Source organism: Chelonoidis abingdonii, chromosome 1 (genome assembly GCF_003597395.2).
Source record: "Chelonoidis abingdonii isolate Lonesome George chromosome 1, CheloAbing_2.0, whole genome shotgun sequence".
NCBI lineage: Eukaryota > Metazoa > Chordata > Testudines > Testudinidae > Chelonoidis > Chelonoidis abingdonii.
In genome coordinates this window covers 334,586,497-334,611,754 of record NC_133769.1, presented here as the reverse complement: position 1 = coordinate 334,611,754, position 25,258 = coordinate 334,586,497, and the positions used below count along the sequence as shown (strand labels likewise).

General features: G+C 45.6%; 1 protein-coding gene across 1 annotated transcript in view; it reads left to right on the top strand.

The window, feature by feature from the left end:
- RNF17 (ring finger protein 17) overlaps positions 1-25,258 on the top strand; it is a 232,475-nt gene that overhangs the window by 184,217 nt on the left and 23,000 nt on the right. Inside the window, exons 33-36 of the mRNA XM_075066159.1 lie at positions 8,325-8,450; positions 15,291-15,347; positions 17,893-18,009; positions 22,590-22,749. Of these exons, the coding sequence (XP_074922260.1) occupies positions 8,325-8,450; positions 15,291-15,347; positions 17,893-18,009; positions 22,590-22,749 (460 nt within the window). The remainder of the gene's footprint in view (positions 1-8,324; positions 8,451-15,290; positions 15,348-17,892; positions 18,010-22,589; positions 22,750-25,258) is intronic.

Below are 25,258 nucleotides of genomic sequence, written 5' to 3'. Positions count from 1 at the left end.
AGCCTCTTTGCCCCAACAACAGTTCACGATGTTACTCAATTTGATCTCCACAACATTAGACAGTCCCCAGACATCAGCTAGGACTTGCCTACAGCTGTTGGGCCACATATCTGCAACAATGTTCATCATCCAACACACTAGACTGCATGTGCAATACCTGCAAGCCTGGGTCCAGACAGTCTGTGTCCTGCACAGACATGGTATAAACAAATGCCTCACGATGCCAAACAAAGTAAAAGACTCACTACAGTGGTGGACACAACCAAACAATGTTTGTGCAGGAGTCCCCTTTGTACAGAAGCCTCCAACAATGATACTCACTATGGACTGCTCCCTACTAGATTGGAGGGCACGCTTAACGCACTCACACTGTCCAAGGCCATTGGACCCCGTTGAAATCCCTCCTACATATAAATTTACTGGAGCTACAGGCGGTTTGCAGTGGCTGCTCCCATTTCCTACCTACGATCAAGAACAAAACCATAAAGATCCTCACAGACAACAATGCTTGCATGTTCTATATAAACTGGCAAAGGGGGATGTTCACACACTCCATGCGCAGAAGCCATGCTACTTTTTATCTGGTGCATCAGTTACAACATCAACATCTCAGCCTCCTACATGTCAGGATGCCAGAAAACCACTGCGGATGTGCTAAGCAGAAAACTCTGCCAGGACCGCAAATGGGAAATGGACCCCCAAGTACTATGGAATATATTCAAACATTGGGAGTTCCCAACTATAGACTTTTTTGTGAGAAGTAAGGGAACTATTCAACATGCATGCCTACACAAATGGAGGAGATTCACTATATGATGCCAAATTAAACACATCATGGTGGTCTCCTCTATCTCTGGTACTGGACTATATATTGGAATTTAAAAAATCGGGTCTCTCCATAAGCTCAATCAGAGTACACCTCAAAGCTATTAAAGGTTCCACCATGAGTTATTGATTTTTCTCACCCAATCAGCAAGCATTTTCTTAAGGGCCCTTGTAACATTTATCCCAAAATACAAACCTTTGCTTCATCATGGGACCTTAATCTAGTTCAGCAGTTCTCAAACTATGGGTCGGGACCCTGAAGTGGGTTGCAACCCCATATTAATGGGGTCACCAGGGCTGGCTTAGAGTTGCTGGGACCGAAAGCCGAAGCCCAAACCCCACCACCCAGGACTGAAGCCCAATGGTTTCAACCCTGGGTGGCAGGGCTAGGCTACAGGCCCCCTGCCTGGGGCTGGAGCCCTTGGACTTTGACTTTGTCCCCTCTAAACTCCCCACCACCCTCACATAGGGCGGTGGGGCTCAGGCTTCAGTCCCCCCTTCTGGTCTCATGTAGTAATTTTTGTTGTCAGAAGGGGATCATGGTGCAATGAAGTTAGAGAACCCCTGATCTAACGTTAAGGGCTTTACTGGACAACCATTAGCAACATATTCACTCCACCTTTTAATGAAGGTGGCCTTCCTCATCACCATCGTGTCTGCCAGACAGGTGAGGGAGCTAGGAGATCTTGTGGGACACCCACCATATAGAACATTCTTCAAAAATAAGGTGACTTTAAGAACGCATCCCAAGTTCTTAAACTAAGATTGCCTCCTTATTCCATCTGAATCATCCCATTCATCTCCCATTGTTTCTCCCAAAACCCCATGGGAATAAACAAGAAGCAGCACTCCACACCCTGGACGTTCAAAGCATGCTAGCCTTTTACATCAAGAGAACAGGCTTTTTTAAAAGTCACCAAAATTATTCCTCTTCATCACAGAACTCCCAAAAGGAGACACCATATCTAAACAGATTGTCTAAATGGATCTCCGGATGCATTGACTTTTGCTATCGTCAACAACAGCTTCAGCCCCCACCGGAGACCCACACATATTCCACCAGATCTCAATCTGCTTTGATAGCCTTTCTTAACAATGTACCCATCATGAACATCTGCAAAGTAGCAGCCTGGGTGTCAGCCCGTACATTCACACAATGTTATGCATTAGAGCAGCATTCATCATCAGATGTTCTAGTCACCTAAAGTGGAGCTCTCGTAGGGACACACCTCAAAGAAGAAGAAAAGAAAGTTACTCACCCTGTGCAGTAACTGAGGTTCTTTGAGATGATTGTCCCTGTGTGTGCTCCATTACCCTACCTCCTCCCCTCTTCTTCAGAGTTTTCACATTAAATACTCTGTGGTAGAGACAAAACTGGAAGTAGGGTGTTGGTCGCACGGTGCTATGTAACTGCCTGAGGCAGTGTGAGACAGGGACTGGCACTGTGGTGCACCCACAGAGACAACCATCTTGAAGAACCGTAGTTACTGCGCAGGGTGAGTAATTTTCTCTTCTCTCTCTTTCCTTATAACAAACTTTTATGTACTTGAAAACTGTTATCATGTCCTGTTCCCCCCTCAGTCATCTCTTCTCCACACTAAAGAAACCCAGTTTTTTCAATCTTCCCTCATAGGTTATGTTTTCCAAACTTTTAATATTTTTTGTTGTTGTTCTCTGAACTTTCTCCGAGAATGATGGTTGGTTTGGTTTTTTGCAACAGCATTAGACTGTGGACTCATTTAGCTTGTGATGCACTGTGACCTCCTGATCTCTTTCCATAATACTCCTTCCTAGGCAGTCATTTCCCATTTTGTGTGTGTGCAACTGATTACTTCCTCAGTGGAGTACAATGTACCCCCCCCCCCCACACACACCTAAAAGGTTGAAACGCCAGTATTTTGTCCTGTCTGAGGAGGCTAACTTTTTTTTTTCACCTCTCTTTCACCGCTTCCGGAACACTTCCACCCCCACTTCATTAGTGGTGCATGCAGTGACTAAGCAGGCGAGACAGCACTCATGTGCCTCCACCCTCTTGGATAGGGCAATGAAATACCTTGACCTTCTGGGCCATAAGACATACATTTCTGTGGCCACACAATTCCACATCTCTAACAAGCAGGCTCTGCTAGTGAAGTTTGACTTTAATAACTATACCAAGCTAACAGAGTTCCTGGAGAATCTGCTGCAGGACAAATAGCAGTGTTTCCAAGCCCTGGTGGAGGAAGGTCACCTGATGGCCAAGGTCAGCCTCCAAGCTGTGGTGGATGCAGTGGATGCATCCTCTCAGTCTCTCACCACGGGTTTCATCATGCAATGAGAGTCCTGGCTGCAATCCTCTGGCTTCCTCAGGAAGGTCCAGACCACCATCCAGGACCATCCCATCGATAAGAACAAGCTATTCTCTGCAAAGACAGATGAGTCTCTCCACTCTTTGAAGGACTTGGGTGATGTTCCTGTCTCTCGGGATATAGGATCGTAGAAGATTAGTGTTGAGAGAGACCTCAGGAGGTTATCTAGTCCACTCCCCTGCTCAAAGCAGGACCAACCCCAACTAAATCATCCCAGCCAGGGCTTTGTCAAGCCGGGCCTTAAAAACCTCTACGGATGGAGATTCCACCACCTCCCTAAGTAACCCATTCCAGTGTTTCACCCCCCTCATAGTGAAATAGGTTTTCCTAATATCCAACCTAGACCTCCCCCACTGCAACTTGAGACCATTGCTCCTTGTTCTGTCATCAGCCACCACTGAGAACAGCCTAGCTCCATCCTCTTTGGAACCTCTGCCAGGTAGTTGAAGGATGCTATCAAATCCTCCCTCACTCTTCTCTTCTGCAGACTAAATAAGCCCAGTTCCCCCAGCCCCTTAATCATTTTCTTTGGACAGTGGCTTTGCAATCACATCAGCCAACTCTCTCAGCGCCCTCGGATGCATTGCATCCATCCCCATGGACTTGTGCATGTCCAGCTTTTCTAAATAGTCAACCTGTTCTTTAACCTGTTCATATACAAGTTGGCACCCTGCCAGAAGCAACAGAGACCACCTTTCTGGCCACACTCCCTATGCCCCATACAACGTCATCTACCCTTGGTATCAGGAGCCTGCATGGCACCACCCCCAGTGCCCAGGGTTTCTACTCCCAGTACTTTCTCAACCTGATCTCCAACTACTACTACTTGATCTCCAACTACTCAATATATATTATCAGGAAAACCAGGTTCTGTATAGTGACACTCACTTCCATCATCCCCTCCCTCTCCCAGGGGCATAGCTCTCGACGTGAAGGATGTGTACTACCACATCGACATCCATCTGGCCCACCACAGGCTTCTTTGCTTCCACGTAGGTGACAACCACAACCAGTTCAGACTTCTCCCCTTTGACACTGCGATGGCCCCAAGAGTCTTCACCAAAGTCTTTGTGGTCATGGCTGCTCCAACTAAAACTACTGAGGTGGTACTCTGTGTTCTGTTTCTTAGATGACTGGCTTTTGGTGGCACCATCCCTCCCCAAGATTGTATTCGCCATCTGTCCTCTCTGCTCTCTTCCCACCACTCTCAACATCTGTTTCAATGAGGAGAAATCTGTTCTTATCCTGATGCAGACAGTTCACTTAATCAGAGCATGCCTGGATTCTGTAGCAACTCAGGTCTTTCCCCTGGCAGGCCATTTCACTGCCCTGATGGCCCTACACTACAACTCACACAGCACAGTGCGCCGCTGTCTGTTTCTCTTTGGGCATATGGCAGCCTGCACCCATGTGACTCTGCATGCCCATCTGCACATGCTCTATCTACAGCTGTGGCTCCTATCAATCTGCAGACCACACTTCAACTACCTGACCACCACACTGATCGTCTCATTTCCAGTCCTTCCTTACATGGTGGACCAACCTTTTCAAAATAAATACCTCCTTTGCCACTCCTTTTCAAACCACCACCCTCTCCATGGATGCTTCCCTAGCCAATTGGGGTGCCCACTTTGGCAGCCATGCCACCCAAGGGGCTTGGACTCGGCATGAAACCTGCATACATATCAATATCCTGGAGATGCAGGCGCTCCGCCTTATCTGCCATATGTTCCTGCCCTTATCTGAGCTCTCCACATTCAGTTCCTTTCTGACAATACCACTGTGGTGGCATACATAAACAGGCAGGAGGGCACCGAGTCCTAGTCGCTTTGTGCAGAGTCTATCCACTTCTGGAACTGGTGTATCCACCAGAATGTCATACTCCATGCGGCATACCTCCTGCAAGTGCAGAACTCTCTTCAGGCACACTTGGATGGACCTGGTACCTCAATTATGAGTGGTAGCTACACAATCCCACTCTCCTTTCCATCTGCCATGTCTGGGGCACCCTTCACTGGGACTTCTTCACCACTCACAAAAACCGCAAGTTTCTCCTTTACTGCTCCTGGGGGACCATGGAGCATAAGTCCCAGGGCAATATTCTCCTCCTTCTGTGGTGGGACAGGTCTCTGCTATGCCTTCCCCCATTCCCCAAATACTGCGCAGGATCTGCTGCAATTGAGCCACAGCCCTACTGATAGCTCTGTTTTGCTCTGATAGTTCTGGTTTTCATACTCTCCGCCCGCCCCTCAGTCTACTTCCTCACACTGCCAGACCTCCTCACCCAGCACCAGGGCAGAGTCCAACATCCCAGCCCAAGCCCAGTTCGCCTCACAGCCCATGTTTTTGGATGGGACTCGCATGTAAACAGCCTGCTTGACATTGGTACATCATATACTTAAACAGCAGATGAGAACATAAGAACGGCCGTACTGAATCAGACCAAAGGTCCATCTAGTCCAGTACCCTGTCTTCCGACAGTGGCCAATGCCAGGTACTTCAGAGGGAATGAAAGGAACAGATAATCATCAAGTGATCCATCCCTTGTTGCTCATTCCCAGCTTCTGGCAAACAGAGGCTAGGGACACCATCCCTGCCCCCCCCGGCTAATAACCATTATCCTCCGTGAATTTATCTTGTTCTTTTTTTGAACTCTGCTATAGTCTTGGCCTTCACAACATCCTCTGGCAAAGAGTTCCACAGGTTGACTGTGCATTGTGTGAAGAAATAATTCCTTTGGATTGTTTTAAACCTGCAGCCTATGAATTTCATTTGGTGACCCCAGGTTCTTGTGCTATGAGAAGGAGTAAATAACACTTCCTTATTTACTTTCTCGATACCAGTCTTGATTTTATAGACCTCTATCAAATCCCCCTTTAGTTCCTTTTCCAAACTGAAAAGTCCCAGTCTTATTAATCTCTCCTCATATGGAAGATGTTCAATACCCCTAATCATTTTTATTCCCCTTTTCTGTACCTTTTCCAATTCCAGTATATCTTTTTTTTTTGAGGTGGGGTGACCACTTCATGCAGTATTTGAGATGTGGGCGTACCATGGATTTATATAGAGGCAACATATTTTCTGTCTTACTATCTATTGCTTTCCTAATGATTCCAAACATTCTTTTAGCTTTTTTGACTGCCACTGCATTTTGAGTGGGTGTTCCCAGAGAACTATCCACAATGACTCCAAGATCTTTCTTCAGTGATAACGGGCTAATTTAGGACCCATCATTTTATATGTATAGTTGGGATTGTTTTCCAATGTTAATTACTTTCCACTTATCAGCATTGAATTTCATCTGCCATTTTGTTGCCCACTTTTGTGAGATCCCCTTGTAACTCTTCACATTCTGCTTTTCACTTAACTATCTTGAGTAGTTTTGTATCATCTGCAGATTTTGCAGCCTCCTGTTTACCCTTTTTTCCAGATTGTTTGTTTATAAATATGTTGAACAGTACTGGTCCCAGAACAGACTCCTGGGGGACACCAATTTTTTACTTCTCTTCATTCTGAGACCCTAACCATTTATTCCTACCCTTTATTTCCCTTTTGTGAGGGACCGTATCAAAGGCTTTCTGAAAATCTAAGTACTCTATATCCACTGGACCCCTCTTGTCCATATTCTTGTTCATCGCCTCAAAGAATTCTAATAAATTGGTGAGGCATGATTTCCCTTTACAACAATTTTGTTGACTCTTCCTCAACAAATCATGTTCACCTAGATGAGCTTCCACATGGGCTTACTATGCTGTGAAATGGAAGCGTTTCACCTCCTGAGGCGCAGTGCCAGTATCTCTTCCTTGTGATGTCTCTGTCCCCACCATCCTGGACTACTTCCTGGATTTTAAGACTTCAAGCCTTTCCCTCAGCTCGATCCAAGTCCACTTCATGGTACTTAATGCCTTCCTCCCGCCAATGGATGGCCACTTGATGTTTTCTCCCCCCCCCCCCACCACCACTTGCTTTCTGAAAGGACTGATGAACACTTCCCACTAGTCCTTAAACCAACTCTCCCCCTGGAACATCAGTCTTGTACTTTGTGCCCTTATCAGACGTCCCTTTGAGCCCCTGGCCACATGTTTCCTCTCTCACTTATCCATGAAGGTCATATTTGTCATGGGCTTCACTTCCACTAGGCAGGTCAGCAAATTGGGAGCCATGATGGCTGACTGCACCTATAAACTTCCATTCAAAGTTTTGTTGCATCTTCACCCTACGTTTCTCACAAAAGTGGTCTCTGAGTTACACCTCAACCAGTCAATCCATCTCCCGGTTTTCCATCCTAAGCCACACTTCACTCCAACAGGCAGGACTCTGCACTCTTAGGATGTCCATTGTGCACTTGTGTTCTACCTGGACAGGACCCACGTCTCTTGCACCTCTCCATGCTTTTTCATAGCCATTGCAGAAAGATTGCTAGGCCAAGCCCTTTCTTCACAACTCATATCAAAGTGCATCTCTACATGCATCAAAGAGTGCTACAGGTAGTCAGGATTACAGCCCACTGCTTCAAATGCAGCTGCCTCCACCTCCCTAGTGGACATCCCCTGGCAAGACATATACCGGGTGGCAACCTGGCACTCTGTGCAGATCTTGACTACCTAATATGCCATCACCCAGGGAGCGACAGAAGATCCAGCTGTGGGCTGTGCTGTCCTGCTGACAGCGATACCTCGTTTGTCCTCATACCCCCCTCCAAGCTGATCGTTGCTTGATACTCACCTGCGTTTGGATACATATAGGGACCATCACTCGAAGAAGAAGAGGTTACTCACCTGTAGTTGGATGTGTGGTCCCTATTTGTATTCCAATACCCACTCAGTGTCTCCTCTGGTACGGACTGCGCTATTCAGTGTGAAGAGGATGACTGAAGGATCGTCTCCCTGCATAGCTTCTTAACCTCACCTGGAGCACGAGGTAACATATGACATACATACACATCAGTGGACACCGCTGCTGAAAACTTCCTGCTCCAGTGTATGGTGCACATGTGCACCCAAGTTTGGAATACAAATAGGGACCACATATCTTGAAGAACCTCCAGTTACAGGTAAGTAATTTCCTCTTTCATGACTATTATGTTGGCAAAATCTCAGCCATGATGTTATATGCATTATGGCAATTGTCTACTTTGTTTTATTCAAACAGGAACGTCCAGATAATCCATGGGGCAAAGTATCTGTTAATCTTTATTTTGATGGGATGTCACTTTCTTCCTTTATGGCATACCACAAACACTGCATTATTGAAGATTGTCAGGATATATCAAATCTAGTAAGTAAGATTTATTGTTTGTTTTTGCTGCTGTAGTGGCTCTGAAAGATTAAACATTTAATCCATTTGTGGTTGTGACCTTTCCCCCAGGTTATTGTCATTATTACTTTGTCACATTTTTAAATGCCTTTTAGGTTTGTTGTATATTACTAATGTCTGAACATGTATAAATCAGCAATGTCAAAGGCATAGTTTGCAAGTAGAAAAAAACATAGGTACAACTTCTTGCCAAAGTGGCATGGAAATTCCTAGGGAATTGCAAACTCTTTGCTCTTGAATTCATCCATAGTAACAGTGAGAACTGTACTGAAAATGATAGCTGCTTAATTTTAAATTTTATTAATGAATTTATTATTCTAAACTGATATAAAACTTATAGTTCTTCGAGTGATTGCTCATGTGCATTCCAGTAGGTGTGTGTATGCGCTGCATGCACGATCGCCGGAAAGGTTTTCCCCTAGTGATACCCATCAGGCTGTGGAGACACCTAGAATGGTGCTTTTATGGCGGTGTATATATGTCCCTGCCGACCCACTGCCTGGTCAGTTCCATCTTACTGCCCATGATGGTCGTTGGAACGGCTCAGCTCTTGCATCTGCAAGTGCCTTACCTAATGGTTCTCTTGTTTTTGTGTGAATAGTCGTTAGTTAGTTAATAGTTGTAGATCAGTTTAGCTTACTTCAGGGGGTTTCCTCCTGTTCTACTCTTCCTGGTGCCAGGGCATGCCTCGGTTGCAGGGGTTTAAGGCTTGCGAGTGGTGGGCAAAACCCATGTCCCCAAGTGATCCACACGCCCCCTGTCTCAAGTGCCTCGGGGAGGGCCATCAGAAAGATAAGTGCCCAATTTACTGGAGCTTCAGACCCCAGACTAAGAGGGAGTGAGACTATCGTCCGAAGCCAGAGCCAACACCAGCATCCTCAGTGTGCAGCGCAGTGGCCTTGGTGTGGGATGTCCCAGCACCGAGGAAGGACTCCACTAGGGAGCACCAGCACCGCTCCCTGGCCCGCAAGGCCAGTGCCACAAGGCGTCACTGTTCGTGTTCCTGGTGCCACATAAGAAAAAGAAACCAGACAGGGGACGTTCCCTTGTCAAGAAACAAAGGACGAATTCCAGTGGGGTGCGTCCTCTGGTGGGACACTCGGTCTGGTGCTCAAGGACTGGCGCCATTGACTTAGAGCCATTGAGTCCGGTGAGAATGGACTCTCCTACCCGGGACGATTTGGAGGAAGAGCTTGACCTCCCCTCCACTCCGAACACACATGAGGTAGCTTGAGACCACATTGCCATGATGGCACAGTACCTGGCTTTGTAAACTCAGGCACTACCAGTAGCACCAGCGACGGCACCGACTGCGTCGTCGAGCCCGGCACCACGGACGGCTCCAGTATCCGTCGTGGCACCGATGGCAGCACCGTCATTGATTCATCATCAGGGGAAGACCGTGATGTTGCAGCGCCGATCTCCATCTTCCCAGTGCTGCTCACTGGCACCGTCAGGCCCTGGTCCCCCATGGTCGGGTACAGAATACTCATCAGAGTCGGACGCCGAATCTTCTGTCTCCTGAAGCAGCCACCACCGATCCCGGCACCTTAGGCCAGCGGAACAACTGGCACCAGCCATCGCTTAGCCACCCCAGTACAATGGCCCTTTTGGACCCCTTGAGCCTACCATCAGGCTCAGAGATCCAGGCTGGTATCTGTAGTGTTGCCCCCCCCATGCCCCTCTATCAGCAACATCGCTGACATGCTACATCTCTAGGGCCCCTAAGGACTCCGTACAAGACAGGGCTGCTGAGCTGCCATAGGCAAGCGCAGTCCCTCTTCCACTGACGGTGGCTCCTGAACCTCCGATTGTGGAGAGCTCTGAGGTACCTGACCCAACCTCCAGAGGGGCCGGAAGACCCCATACCTGGAAACTCTTCACTGGAACAGGCGGTGGCAGGCACATCTACCATTCTATCACCAAGGCCTGCTTAGGAGGGTGGCAGTTAACCTTAACCTCCAGGCAGAGGAGGTTATGGAGGACACTGATCTGATGGTAGACATCCTCCTTCCCGAGGGTCCTTCTAGAGTGGCCTTGCCTCTCATAAGGACAATTCAGAACACCACGAGGGTGCTCTGGCAGTCCCTGGCCTCTATGCCACCAATAGCTAAAGGGGTCAAGAGATGCTACTTTGTGCTGTGAAAATGCTGTGAGCACCTTTTTACCCATCCCCAGCCAGGGACTCTGGTGGTTGATGTAGCAAACAGCAAGGAGCAGCAAGGACAGCCAGGCCCTGCACCTAAGTTACGGGACACTAAGAGGCTGGATCTCTTTGGCCATAAAGTCTATTCGACTGGTGGGATCCAGCTTTGAGTAGCGAATCAGCAGGCAGTGCTTAGCTGATACGCCTTTAATTCCTGAGGGCCGGCTTTAGACCAATTCCACTAATTCCCCCGAATCGGGCCCCGCGCCCAGTGGCAGGGCTGCCAGGAGGGGCAAGTGGCAGAAATCCCTTCCCTGGCTGGAGGCTCCTTTTTAATTTTTTCTCACCCGGCGGCACTCCGGGTCTTTGGCAGCACTTCAGTGGCAGGTCCTTCAGTGCTGTCGAAGACCTAGAGCAAGTGAAGGACCCGCCTCCGAAGACTAGAAGTGCTGCCCGGTGAGTACAAGCCCCATGTATTTTTTATGTGTGGTTTGTTTGTTTTTTTTCCAGTCATCCCTGCTGGGACCCCGTTGAAACTGTTAGAATCGGGTCCCGCACTTACTAAAGCCGGCCCTGCCTGGAGCTTGTTGGCTAAATTCTGGGAGTTAATCCTGGCTGACTCTCAAGGATTTTGGTACGTTCCTTGAAGAGAGTAGAGTGGTGTCTAGGACCGCCCTCCAGGCAGCAGTGGACGCGACAGGCTCTGCAGCTCGAACCATGGCCACTGCCATTGCAATGAGGTGCAGTGTGTGGCTCCAGGTTTCGGGTATCCTACCAGAGATCCAGAATACTATACAGCACCTCCCCTTTGACTGCAAGGGCCTGTTTGCTCAAAACACAGACATGGGCCTGCATAGCCTAAAGGACTCTTACGCGACTCTGAAGTCTCGGGGGCTACACACCCCAGAACGGGACACAGAACGAGCTGGCCAACTGCCTCAGTCACTCGTTCCATGGACATGAGGGGGTCCCTCAGACCGGACATGGCTCACTCGATTTTTCCAGAGGTGGGGCTCTCACTACATGTACCTGTTTGCAGTATGGGGCAACAGGACGTGCCAGAGGTTCTGCTCCTTCCTGAATCACAGCCCAGGCTCACCACGGACGCCTTTCACTTGTCATGGACGGAGCACCTGCTGTACGCATTCCCGCCATTCCCCCTCATACACAGTGTGTTCCTCAAGACTCGTCAGGACAGGGCTTATTTGATCCTCATAGCACCGGCATGGCCTCAACAGCACTGGTTCACCATGATACTGAACCTTTCAGTGGACAGACGAGTAGTGTTACCTCTCTGTCCAACCTTAATCACACAGGACCACAGCCGTCTGCAACCCCCCAACCTGGATTCCCTCCACCTCATGGCATGGAAGCTCCATGGCTGAACCCTCTTGAGCTTCAGTGCCTACACTCAGTAAGGGAGGTCCTGTTAGGAAGTAGGAAATCCTCCACTCGAGCCACATACCCGGCTAAGTGGAAGCATTTCTCCATTTGGTCTCGACAAAGGGGAACTGAGCCACAATCAGCCCCAATTCCCATTACTTTGCACTATCTTTTATATCTCAAGCACCAAAGGTTAGCAGTATCACACCTTACAGCCATTTCAGCCACCGGGAATGGTGGCGGGGGGTGGGGGTTAGTGTTCGGTAACCCCATGGTGACCAGGATTCTTAAGGGCCTAGACAGACTTTATCCCCCGGTACGACAGCTCGTTCTCTTGTGGCACCTCAACCTGGTCCTGTCCTCACTGCTGGGCCTCCCCTTTGATCCCGTGGCTACCTGCCCTCTGTCCTTCCTCTTCTGGAAAGTGGCCTTTCTGGTAGCTATAACCTCTGCTGGAGGGGTATCCAAGCTCAGAGCACTGACCTCTGAACCTCCTTATTACAGTATTTTATAAGGACTAGGTGCAGCTACATGCTCCTGCATTCCTGTCTAAGGTTGTATCCCAGTTTCATGTGAACCAAGATATATTTTTACCTGTGTTCTTTCCTAAACCCCATGCCACTAACAGGGAGCGCATGTTCCATTCCTTGGACATTAGACGTGCCTTGGCATTTTACATTGAACGCATGAAGCCGTTTCGTAAATCACCACAGCTCTTTATTGCTATCGCAGAAGGAATGAGAGGGCTCCCGATCTCATCACAGCACATCTCATCATGGATCAAATTGTGTATTAGGACTTGCTATGACCTGGCTAAAGTTTCAGCCCCTCCATTTGTGGCACACTCTACCAGAGTGCAGGTGGCGTCTGCAGCATTCCTGGCGCAGGTCCCTATCCAGATATCTGCAAGGCAGCAACCTGGTCTTCAGTCCACACCTTCACTTCACACTATGCCATCACCCAGCAGGTGAGGGATGATGCTGTTTTTGGTAGGGCAGTCCTGTACTCAGCGATCAGGTGAACTCCGACCCCTCCCCCTGGGTAACTGCTGGGAAGTCGCCTATTGGAATGCACATGAGCAATCACTTGAAGAAGGAAAAATGGTTACTTACCTCTCATAACTATTCTTTGAGATGTGTTGCTTATGTCCATTCCAAATCCTGCCCATCTCCCCACTGTTGAAGTATTCCAGCAAGAAGGAGCTGAGCAGATGGCAGGTTGGCAGGGACATATATACAGCACCATAAAGGCGCCATTCTAGGGGTCTTCACAGCTGACCTGACAGGTACCGCTAGGGGAAAAGCTTTCTGGCGATCATGCACGCGGCACGTACACACACCTATTGGAATGGGCATGAGCAACACATTTCGAAGAACAACATTTACGAGAGGTAGGTAACCATTTTTTGTGGACTTCATCCAAAAGGTACAATAGTTAACTTCAGAAAAGCATTTAAACTCTCAAATTATTTTTAAGGACACTTCAGAAGTAAAATACCTGACTCTCCCTGCTTCTTCTGATCTGGTTTCTCTAGAAGTGGCAGAAACTTCAGGGGGAGTGGCTTTTTCTTACCTCATCCTGAATAACATTTCCTCTTTATGGAGAGGGAGGAAGCCAAGATTTTTCATCTATGCTTTATTTTTGCTCCACTTTATATACTCACTGCTCTGCACTTTGTCAGAGAATCATAAAAATGTAGGGCTGGAAGAGACTTCAGGAATTCAAATCCTGTGCTGAGCCAAAACCAAGTAACTCTAGACTACCCAGATAGGTATTTGTCCAGCCTTTTCTTTAAAACTCCAATTATGGGAATGCCACAACCTCTCTTGAGAGCCTATTCCACAGCTTAACTACCCTTATAGTTAGAAAGTTTCTTCCTAATATCTAACCTTAATTTCCCTTGCTTCAGAATAAGCTATTACTACTTATCCTACTTCCAGTGGACATTGAAAACAATTGATCACATTCCTTTTTATAAAAGCCCTTAACATATTTGAAGACTATTGGCAGGTCCCCCTCACTGTTCTTTTCTCAAGACTAAAGATGTCCAGTTTTTTTAAACTTTTCTCAAAGGTCAAGTTTTCTAAGCCTTTTATTTATTTTTTTCTATCCTCTGCACTCTCTCCAATTTGTTCACCACTTTGCTGAAATATGGAGCCCAGAATTGGACACAGTACTCCAGCTGAGGCCTCATGAGTGCCAAATAGAGTGGGATAGTTCATCCCATGTCTTAGATCCAACACTCCAGCTAATACATTCCTGAATTATATTAGCCTTTTTTGCAGCTGTATCATGTTGTTGACTCATGTTCAATTCATAGTTCATTTTAACCTCCAGATCTTTTTCAGCAGTACTACCACCTAGCCAATTATTCCCCATTTTGTAGCTGAGCATTTGATTTTTCCTTCCTAAGGTAGTACTTTATACTTGTCTTTATTGAATTTCACCTTGTGGATTTCAGACAAATTCTCCAATTTGTCAAGGTCATTTTGAATTATAATCCTGTCCTCCAAAATTCTGACAACCCCTCCAAGCTAAGTGTCATACACAAGTTTTAGAAGTATATTCTCCACTCCATTATCCAAATAATGAAAATATTGAAAGGTACCAGACCCAGGATTGATTCATGTGGGACTCTACTAAATAAATCGCTCCAATTTGACAGCACACCATTGATAAACTAGTCTTTGAGAACGGTCTTTCAATTAGTTGTTCATACACCTTATAGTCATTTCATCCCTTCTCCCATTTAGTTGTGCCCCAAAATGCACAGTTGTTGGAAGGCAACTACTGAATACCTATTTTCAGTCATGTTTTTGAGAGAAGCTATGAAGTGGTGCAAGAGGGAACCTGTTTTTTTGAGGGTTGTTGAAAGTACCCAATCACATCTCAAAGTTCAAGGAGGGTTGGTCCATTCTTACTAGAAAATACTGCAATTTTTTATATATGGATTCCCTTTCTGTTAATGAATTGGCCAAATCCTGCAGTTCTCAGACAAAATTTCCATTGGAACTCGGTGGAAATTTTGTTTGAATGCAAACTGCAGATCAGGTTCTAAAGCCTCAGTTCATGAAAGTACTTGAATATGTTCTTTAGTCCCATTGATATCAATGAGAGTTAAATATTTTCCTGAATCAAGGCAACCTTTATGTATTATGAATTAAGGAAATATTACCTGATAAATCTAAGTGTTTTATCTACATATTTTAGGTGTTTATAAGGCCCCTATTACACTGGTACCTAAATTGAACTGTACTCTACTTGCTTTTTAGGACCTAATACATTACAGTGAAAAGTGTTCTGAGGATAAATGTAAAATCAGCTATGAGGTAAGTTTCAATGTGTAGCGTGTGAATGGGTAGGTTTAGGTTTTGTGGGTTTTTTACAATTGATCACTAAAACTCATTACCTTACCTAATCCTTCTGTGGCAGGTCCCAGTCTATTTTATTCAGATCCCTCCTAAAGACTTGCTTCCTTCTTGAAATGGTTGAAACCCTTCTTTATGCTTGTTAAAGAAAAATTTTAAAATGGACTTTTCAGTATTTCAGCCATTTTTCAGTCAAGTGCAAAGTACATTATATATTGTATTGTTACTTTGGGAAGGAAGCCATGGATTGATTTTTAGCATTTGCTGTTGACCAGTGCTTTAGCTGTACCTCTATTTTATCTTTTAGTGGAGAAGTTACATCTAATTATCAGTGCTTTATTCTGCTGTGTTATCTTCTTGTTCTTAGCCTCAAATAAAGTACATAACTTAAGAATAGGTCAGACCAATGGTCCATCTATCCCAGTATCCTGTCTTCCAACAATGGCCAGTTCCAAATGCTTCAAAGGGAATGTACAGAAGAGGGCAATTATCAAGTGATCCCTCCCCTGTTGTCCAGTCCCACATCTGGCAGTCAGAGGCTGCGGGACACCTGGAGAGTGGGGGTGCATCCCTGACCATCTTAGCCATTGATGAACTTTTCTTCCATTAACTTAAACCTAATTCTTTTTTGAATCTAGTTATAGTTTTGGCCTTTACAACATCTCGTGGCAATGAGTTCCACAGACTGGCTGTGTGTTGTGTGAAGAAGTACTTCCTTTTGTTTGTTTTAAAACTGCTGCCTACTAATTTCATTGGGTGATCCCTCGTTCTTGTGTTGTGTAAGACTCCATGTTTGTCACATATTCCGTGACTTTCTGTGACCTCCATGACTTCTGCAGCAGCAAATGTGCCTGGCCTGGGGGCCACCTGAGCACCTGGGCTATTTGCACTGGCTGCTGCTGGGGCAGTCTCATCCCCTGCCCCTAGCAAGAGGAGTTTGCAGGAGAGCTCAGGGTTGGAGGTTGGGTGTGGGAGGGCGCTTACCTAGGGCGGACTCCCCGGAAAATCTACAGGAACTCCCCTCCCTCAGCTCCTAATTCCATGTGCCACCTCTGCCGGCAGGCACCGCCCCATCAGCTCCCATTGGCCACGGATCCCAGCCAGTGGGAGCTGCAGAACCGGTGATTGGGGCCGAGCGGAGGCAGCACGTGGAGGTAGGAATGCCCCAGCCCCGCCAATCCTCCCCTTGAGCATGGGCTGCGCCGCACCCGCGGCACACACCTCTCCTGGTCTGTGCCTCCCCCAGCACCCGTGGTGCCCCCCAAGCTGTCTCTTCTCCCCCCCCCCCCCAGTTTTAGTCAGGGGTATATAGTAAAAGTCATGGACAGGTCATGGGATGTGAATTTCTGTTTACTGCCTGGGACTAAAATATAGTAGTGTGTTTTTTTTGTTTTTGTTTTTTTTCAAGCTGAATACTCCCAGTCTTTTTTTAAATCTACTCTCATATGGAAGCTGTTCCATACTCTTAATCATTTTTGTTGCCCTTTTCTGTACTTAATCCAATTCTTCTATTATCTTTTTTGAGATAGGGTGACCAGAACTGCACACAGTATTCAAGGTGTGGGCATACTATGGATTTAAATAGTGACTTTACGATATTTACAGTTTTTTTTTTAATCTACCCCTTTTCTAATGGTTCCTAATACTCTGCTAGCGTTTTTGCTAGCAGCTGCACATTGAGCAAGTGTTTTTTCAGAGAACTATCAACAATGACTCTAAGATCTTTGTGTGGCAACAACTCATTTAGACCACATTATTTTATATGTATAGTTGATTGTTTTCCATTATGCATTATTTTGCATTTATCAACATTGAATTTCATTTGCCATTTAGTTTCACATTCATGCAGTTTTGTGGGATCCCTTTGTGACTTCGCAGTCAGCTTTGGACTTAACTATCTTGAGTAATTTTGTATCATCTGCAAACTTTGCCACCTCACTGTTTACTCCTTTTTCTAGATCATTTATGAACATGTTGAATAGCACTAGTCCCAGTACAGATCCCTGGGGGACACCACTATTTATCTCTCTCCATTATGAAAAATGACCATTTACTGCTACCCTTTGTTTCCTGTCTTTTAACCAATTACTGATCCATGAGAGGACCTTCCTCTCTCACCCATTACTGCTTACTTTGCTTTAAGAGCCTTTGGTGAGGAATCTTGTCAAAGTAGTGACATCATTTTTTTAAATATCTTAACTGTTTAGGAGTACCTCTGAATAGCTTTTCTTTAAATATTTTACATCCTCTTTAAACAAAATTCATGCATTGACTGAATTAGTTCCCTAACCTCTTTATCTGCTTAAAAATGGAAGATAAGAATTAAAATGGAACCAAGGAAAATTTGAATTAGATTTGATTTGATTTTTCTTTGTCATCAGGGATGTCTTGTTTACCTTATTTTAGTCTATAAAATAACTCCTCTGTAGTTTCAGAAGTCATAGAAGGGCAAACTTGCAATTAGTTACCAAAATGTGAAACCTAACTAAATCCTATCTTGTTCTAGGAGTTGCTGTTATCCGAAGCAGGGGCTCCTGTTTTGCCACCATATACAATGCTAACACTGCCTATTCCAGGAGAACTTTTTCCTGTTAGTGTTAAGCACCTTGTATCACCTAGTGAGGTATATGTTATAAATGTTTGTTTGATAACGGCTACAGGATATGACTGCCTCTTTCCAGTCTTGTAAACGTAGTCATGGAAATATATCAGTGTCAGCATATAAGCATTTATGGTTATCAGTTATTGATAATTTAAATCTGTATCAGTTAATTAAATTACATCATGTCAGATATTTATATAGTGGTTCAAATATTTGGGTGGCAGGAGTGTTTGAGAAATAAACACTCCTGTCTCTATTCTTTAAAAAATATTCTCAATGTCATGTTCACATTATAGACATGACTTTTAAAAAGCAGATGCCTCCTTGCACACACAAGCTATGCTGGCAGGAGTATTTATCTTAGTAGGATCACCCAGGCCAGACAGGTCAAAGAGTAGGAGCCAGACTAAGGCAATCTACTAGCCCAGCTGGTAGGGAGTTAAGAGTGGGCTAATAACCTACTCCTGTGTAAAACAGAGTCATTACAGAAACCTATACTACCACTCTGTCCAACAAACTCAATGCAACTTAATTCAAGTAGACCTAGAAGAGAGATGAAAACATGACGTTGCCAAACCGCCAAGGAAGCTACTCTACTGATGAATTTGCTCTCTCCAAAATCTATTACCAGAATTGGTACGTGGAATGTGTGGACTAACATGAGGCTGGTAAAACAGTCAAAGTAACAAGAAATGGGGAGATATAAATTAGATGTACTTGGTCTAAGTGAAATGAGATGAGTTACATCAGGACAAATCACCTTGTCAACTGGACACATCCTACTATATTCTGGATTACTGAATGCCAGTGACATACACAGAGATGGTGTGAGTCTGATAAAATCAAGGGGGGGGCAACCAAAAGCTTGATAGAATGGGCACCAGTTTCAAAAAGGATTAGAATAGTACAGTTTTCATCAAAATTCCAGAAAGTGTCTGTTCTACAAATCAAACTAACCAAGAGTGTTTTTAAAAAAAACCAAAAAAAAACCAACCGCCTTGTACAAGCAACTACATAACAAAATAGATAAAATCCCCAAAAGAGATGTTGTCCTAGTAATTGGAGAAATTAATGCTAAAGCAGGGAGCAACAACACTGGCAGGGAAGTAAATACGGGGAAACAAGGCCTTGGTGAAATGAATGAAAATGATGAAATGTTTGCTGATTTTTTTTTTGTGTGTGTGTGTAGAATGAACGACCTGGTCACTGGAGGAACCATCTTCCTTCCCCTTACTATTAATAAAATAACTTGGAGGTCAGCAGATCACAGAACAGAAAACCAAATTACACTATACCAACAAAACAAGGAACCAAACTAAACCACATTACAGTTCTGCACAAATGTAATAGAAATTTAAAACATATAGGTAGCAGGCGTGAGAATGGACCACACGCTAACTAAATTGAAAATAAAAATAAGAACAAGGAATAGGTCTGAACAGCAGAGACACCACATTATAATGTCACCCAACTAAAATGCAGCAAGAGTTTAGAATTCCTCTAGCAAATATATACCAGGTGCTTGAAGATGAGACAATAGAAGGCAAATGGAAACAGGTAAAGGATACTTTCACTAAAACTTGTGAAGAAATGCTGGGATTCAGGAAGAAACATCACAATGAAAGGTTATAGAGAGGAAAGATGCAAAATTTAAACTGAAACAAAAACACACACACACTGACTCCAGAAGGAATATGCAGTAAAGAAGAGAGGCCAAAATAGTGGTAGGAAAGACAAATGAAACTTTGTAGACGAAATGACAATAGATGCACAAACTGCTGCAGTACAAAATGACACACAGACACCGTGCAACATCATTAAACAGTTATCAGGAATAATGTCCCAAGATAGATAATTACACATTATAAAGAATAAAGAAAGTGATAGATTAAAGGTAACAATGAGAGTAAGCAGGATTCAGACAGGAGAAATCATGTATGGATCAAATAATAATCCTACGTAGTATCATAGAACTTGTAATCTAATGGAAGTCAAAGCTTTATATGAATTGGTAGATTTCCAACAAGCGTTTAATACAGTGAGTAGAACAGTTTTATCGAAATTTCTGTCACAGTGGAATCCCTCAGAAATTTCAGAGCTTCTCTGAAAATATGATGTGTGAAGTAATGCAAAACAGTGAATTGAGGTTACTATGGGCATCAGCCTAGGATGTCTTATGTCACCTGTGATCTTTTTACTGGTGGTGGATTGAGTAATATGGGGATTTAGTAATAAGGGACAAATAGTGGACTTTGACACAGAAGTTAGAGGACCTGGACTTTGCAGATGACATCAACTTGCTATCCCATTCCCATAGAGACATGAAAGTCAAAACAAGTGATTTACAGGCCTATCCACAAGTAGTAGGATTGAAAATCAACACTGTAAAAACCTAAAACCATTAGAATCAACATAAAACAAGAAACACCAGTTGCATTTTCTGGGTCTGATCTAGATGAAATTGGATATATCACATACCTTGTCAGCATTTTATGTACAACAGATGGAACAGAGGAAGATATTAAACCAGAGTAGTAAAAGCAAAATGTGTTTTTGTAACTCTACAGTTGATCTGGAGAAATAGAAATCGTGCCCTCGAGCTAAACTTCAGATATTTAACCATTGTAAAGTTGATCTTGCTACATAGTGCTGAAACTTGGAGACTTACTAAGACTTTACTATCTAAACTCTAAATCTTCATTAACAGCTACCTTAGACAAATCCTCAATATTAGAAAAAATCACAAGCAACAAACTCCTGGAGGATGAAACAGAAGCCAGTAGGACTGGAAATTACAGAACAAAAATGGAGATGGCTAGACTTTTCATGGAGAAACTACCCAATAACGTAACAAGATAGGCATTGAACTGGAACCCCCAGGGCAAGAGGCAGTGAGTTAGGTTTCAATTCTGCGTCTGTTGTGGTTCTATCTGAATAATGTGGAAAGAAGCAACGACTGCCACAGGAGACCAGCAAAGATGGATGGCGGTGTTGAAAGCCCTACGTTCTGCATGAAATACAGAGGTGTAAGAAAAGAGAGAGACTTGAACTCACAAATGTTCCCTCAGAAATGTATTTAGACCATGGGACCTCCTTGTTCGCTTTTTTTAAAAAATCTGATTTTTTTTAATTATTCATTTGGTGTAATAGACAATAAGTAATTGGATTTGATCATTGGGGCAGCATACTGACTTCTCCTGCATTTTCTTTCTTATATTGAAGTGATGAAACATTCTCATGCTACAATGTTCAGTTTTGTGGGCTTTTAGCATATTACCAATTACCTTTTGTTGGCCTCCTATTCAGCATTGTTTTTTCTCTCAGTCCACACTGCTGCTGCTTGGTACTGTCCCTTCTGGACAAGGGCCTAATCTTATGCTCATTGTAATCAAAGGAAAGACTCCCACACGCTCCAGTGAGTTGGATCAGACCCCAAACCACAGACCAGCGAGAAGCTGGTTAGGTCAAAATCTGACGGAGGGATTGGTTTACACTGAACTATTAAAGTTATGTTGCTTGGTAAATCTATAGATCAATCAGTGGCTCTTTGTTACTCTCTTTAATGACTTGTTTTATATACTGCTCTAACTTTCTGCATGAAACCATGGAAGTTTCTTGGTAGAGCTAATGCTGTTAAAATATAAGCCTGAATTTAAAATGTGATAAGGTGCTTGGATACCTTAGTGATGGGTTTCTAGTTTAAGAACTAAAATAGAATATATGTTCTCAATTTAATTATCTAACAAGTGCTCTTGGTTCCTTGTCCATGAATAAGCTGAACTTCTATATGCTTTTTATCAGGATAAATATTCCTTTATAAAGCCACTGCTAGAAACTCTCTACTCAGATTCCTCTAATTGTGGGCAGCAGTTACGTATATGCAACATCAGCATGAAACGCATTACAGTGATTAGAAAAATAACATGACATTATAATTAGAATCTTTTTTAATCAAGGGTGGAGGGTAATGGTGAGTTCTTGTTCAAATGCTGGCTCCATCTATATTCTACAGCATGGGTATGCATGCACTGCATATGCCTGCGACTGGACATTTGATGCAGACCATAGCTTTGTATATTAATGAAAGTTTAGCTCTATATATAACAATTATTTCGTTATTTATATGGATACACACATTTATACTAATTGGCCACATTAAAAATAAAATTTAGATGAAATAGAATGTTTTCATGCTTCGCAAGAGAGATCAACTGTTTTAGAAGTTTTTTTTCCATGAATGGCAAATCCAAAGGAGTGGGAGGGAATCCTTAGTAAGACCAAACTTCTGTGGAAGTCTAACACCTTGACACTTTCATATATGCAGGGCTTGTGTTACTTTGGTTACCAGGTGTGGCATTAATAAATAGTAACTGGTTGCCTTGAACTAAACCCTGAGTAGTAAAATGTAAAACAAATCTTAAGGTGTGGAGGAAGAAGAATTAGGGGAGGGGGCAGTGTTTCTTAAGTGACAAATCTTTCCAAGATAAAAACCATTATCCTCGTAAATATCCCTTTATCACTTTTTACACCTGGCAGTTAATTCTGATGTGTCTGTGAAAGCTGTAATCTTTTGTCTTTTATAAAACCTTTGTCTTTTTTAGATGTACATTCGTCTTGAATCAGCAGAGGGCCTTAACCAGCAGAGCAACACAGAGGATAATGGTGTCAGCTGGGATTTGGAATCTGAGAGTCTAGATCAAGTCCTGAAGCATTGTAATCAGAATGTGGAGTCTCTTCCTTTTCTATCAGATTTTAGAACAGGTATTTTTGCAATTTTGTTTTCCCTGTTATGCCTTACAGAAGTACAAACTTCTTCAGTAAATACTTCTATTTTATGTGTCTCTATTTTTAAATAAAACTTAAAGCTATAAATTCTTCTTCGAGTGATTCCTCATATCCATTTCAGTAGGCGTACGTGCCGTGCGTGCACGCTCGTTGGAAGACTTTTACCCTAGCAACTCCAGCGGGCCGGCAGGTCGCCCCCTAGAGTGGCGCCACCATGGCGGCTAATATATACCCCTGCCGGCCCGTCCGCTCCTCAGTTCCTTCTTACCGCCGTGTCGGTCGTTGGAATTGTGGAGCGCAGCATAGCTGTCCTCCACGTCCCTAGTTTCTCCTTGTTCGTCGTTTTTCTAGTTATAGTTATAGTTGTGAAGTATAGAATAGTTGTAGTTAATAGTTCTTGTTGTATATAGTTAGCGGGCTTGGGGTTCTAACCCTTCCCGGAGCTGGGCTCATGCCTGGTTCGCTGGGGTTCAAGCCGTGCTCGGCCTGCAAGAAGCCGATGCCCACTAGCGATCCCCACGACGCCTGCCTGAAGTGCCTTGGGGAATCGCATATCTCTGAGAAGTGCCGGATTTGTAAGGCCTTCAGACCAAGAACCAAAAAGGAGCGGGATCAGCGCCTAAAGACTCTCCTGATGGAAGCGGCGCTTAACCCTTCCTCCTCGGCACCAAGTGCTGCCGCAGCTACGGCACCGGACCACTCCGGGCCCGCGAAAATGCCGCGGCACCAACCTTCTCCGGCACCGGGCCTGGGGAAAAGACCGTCAGCGTCCTCCACCCCGGCTAAGCAGGCTCGGACGGAGCGCCCGGCGCCGACTCCGGCAGCAGCAGCCGGGCCAGGGATTTCGTCGACTCCGGGCCCGGGAGGTCCGTCGACTCCGATCCCTCCCAGCTCCCTGCTAAGATCTGGGGTCGAGCTGGTAGTGCCCTCTATGCGCAAGACATTCTCCTCGGCCAGGGACCTCATTGCGTTGATGGAGCCTGCGCTGCCCCAACCCCCGGCACCGTCGGTGCGGGTTCTTCAATTGAAGGGCAAGCCGATGACCATGTGAGCACCGTCCCTGGATTCCCTGGGTCGGCACCAATCACAGTCAAGATCCTGGCACCGCTCCCGGTCCCGAGAGAGGTCTCGCTCAAGACGCCGCTCGCAGTCCCGGCACCGCTCTCCGCGGTGATACCGGTCGTACTCACGGCATAGGTCATCTTCACGCCAGTCCCGATACTCCTGGCACCGCTCTGGCTCCAGCCATCGTTACCAGCACCATGACTCGAGGAGCCGTTCTCGCCGTCAGCGATCCAGATCCAGGTCGACCTCCCGGCACCGGGCTGGTGGCAGGTCCCGGTCTCAATCACGGCACCGGTATGGCTCACGGCACCGATCTCCGGCACTGAGAAGGTCTTCGCCGTCAAGAGTACGGGACAAGTACCACTCTCGTTCGGCGCCTCCATGGCCCTCTCGCCAGACATCAGTCTCTTCGTGAGTAGACAGAGCATACCTAGACGCTGACAGACCTGCTGCTCTGTTTTCCGAGACCCAGCAGGAGCATGGCCGTCAGCAGTGGGGGTTCTGGAGCCCCTGGGCTTACCACCAGGCTCAGGGCCCTCAGCAAATCCCTCCGCGTTCGTCCGCCTCCGAACACAGGGCTCCGGAGGCCACCTCTTCACGTCCTCCTCCGTCCCCTACAGAGGAGAGGTCATCTCAGCCTCAGGACCCTGAGCACCCACCAGAGCCGGACGCAGTACTCCAGACAGAGCCGCCAACGGATCCACTCCTGCCAGGTCTCTTCTCATCTTCCTCCCCGGATGAGGCAGTGGCGGGGACGACATCCACCAGTCCCCCTCAACTTGACCTTAGGGCACACCAGGACCTCCTCAGGCGCATAGCGCAGAACATGAATTTACAGGCTGAGGAGGTCTCAGAGGTGGAGGACCCAGTAGTGAGCATACTGTCGGCAGATGCGCCCACTCATGTCGCCCTTCCTTTCATTTGGACCATCCAAGCCAACGCCATGACCATCTGGCAGTCCCTGGCTTCCGTTTCCCCCGCTGCTCGCGGCGTGGAACTCAAATACATGGTCCCCTCGAATGGCTATGTATATTTGTATGTTCACCCGCCCCTGTTTTCCCTCGTCGTCCAGTCTGTGAACGAGAGGGAGTGCCACGGTCAACAAGCCCCGGCCCCCAAGTCTAAAGAAGCAAGGCGTATGGACCTACTTGGCCGGAAGGTCTATTCTGCAGCCTTAAAGATAATAGGCCCCAGCAACAGCACAGGCCCTACCCCTAGCCCAGGCAGAGGCACTACGCCAGGCGGTGCAATAGGAATAGCCGGCGTAGGCAGTCGGGCAATCAGGGAGGACAAAACCAAGGTTCCTCCAAGCCTTCCTCCGGCCCGAAGCCCCCATTTTGAAGGTGCTCCCAGGGGCGCTGTACCAGTTCCTCCTACGGATCCATCTCCTCCTTTCTCCAACCGTCTTTCGTTCTTCCTC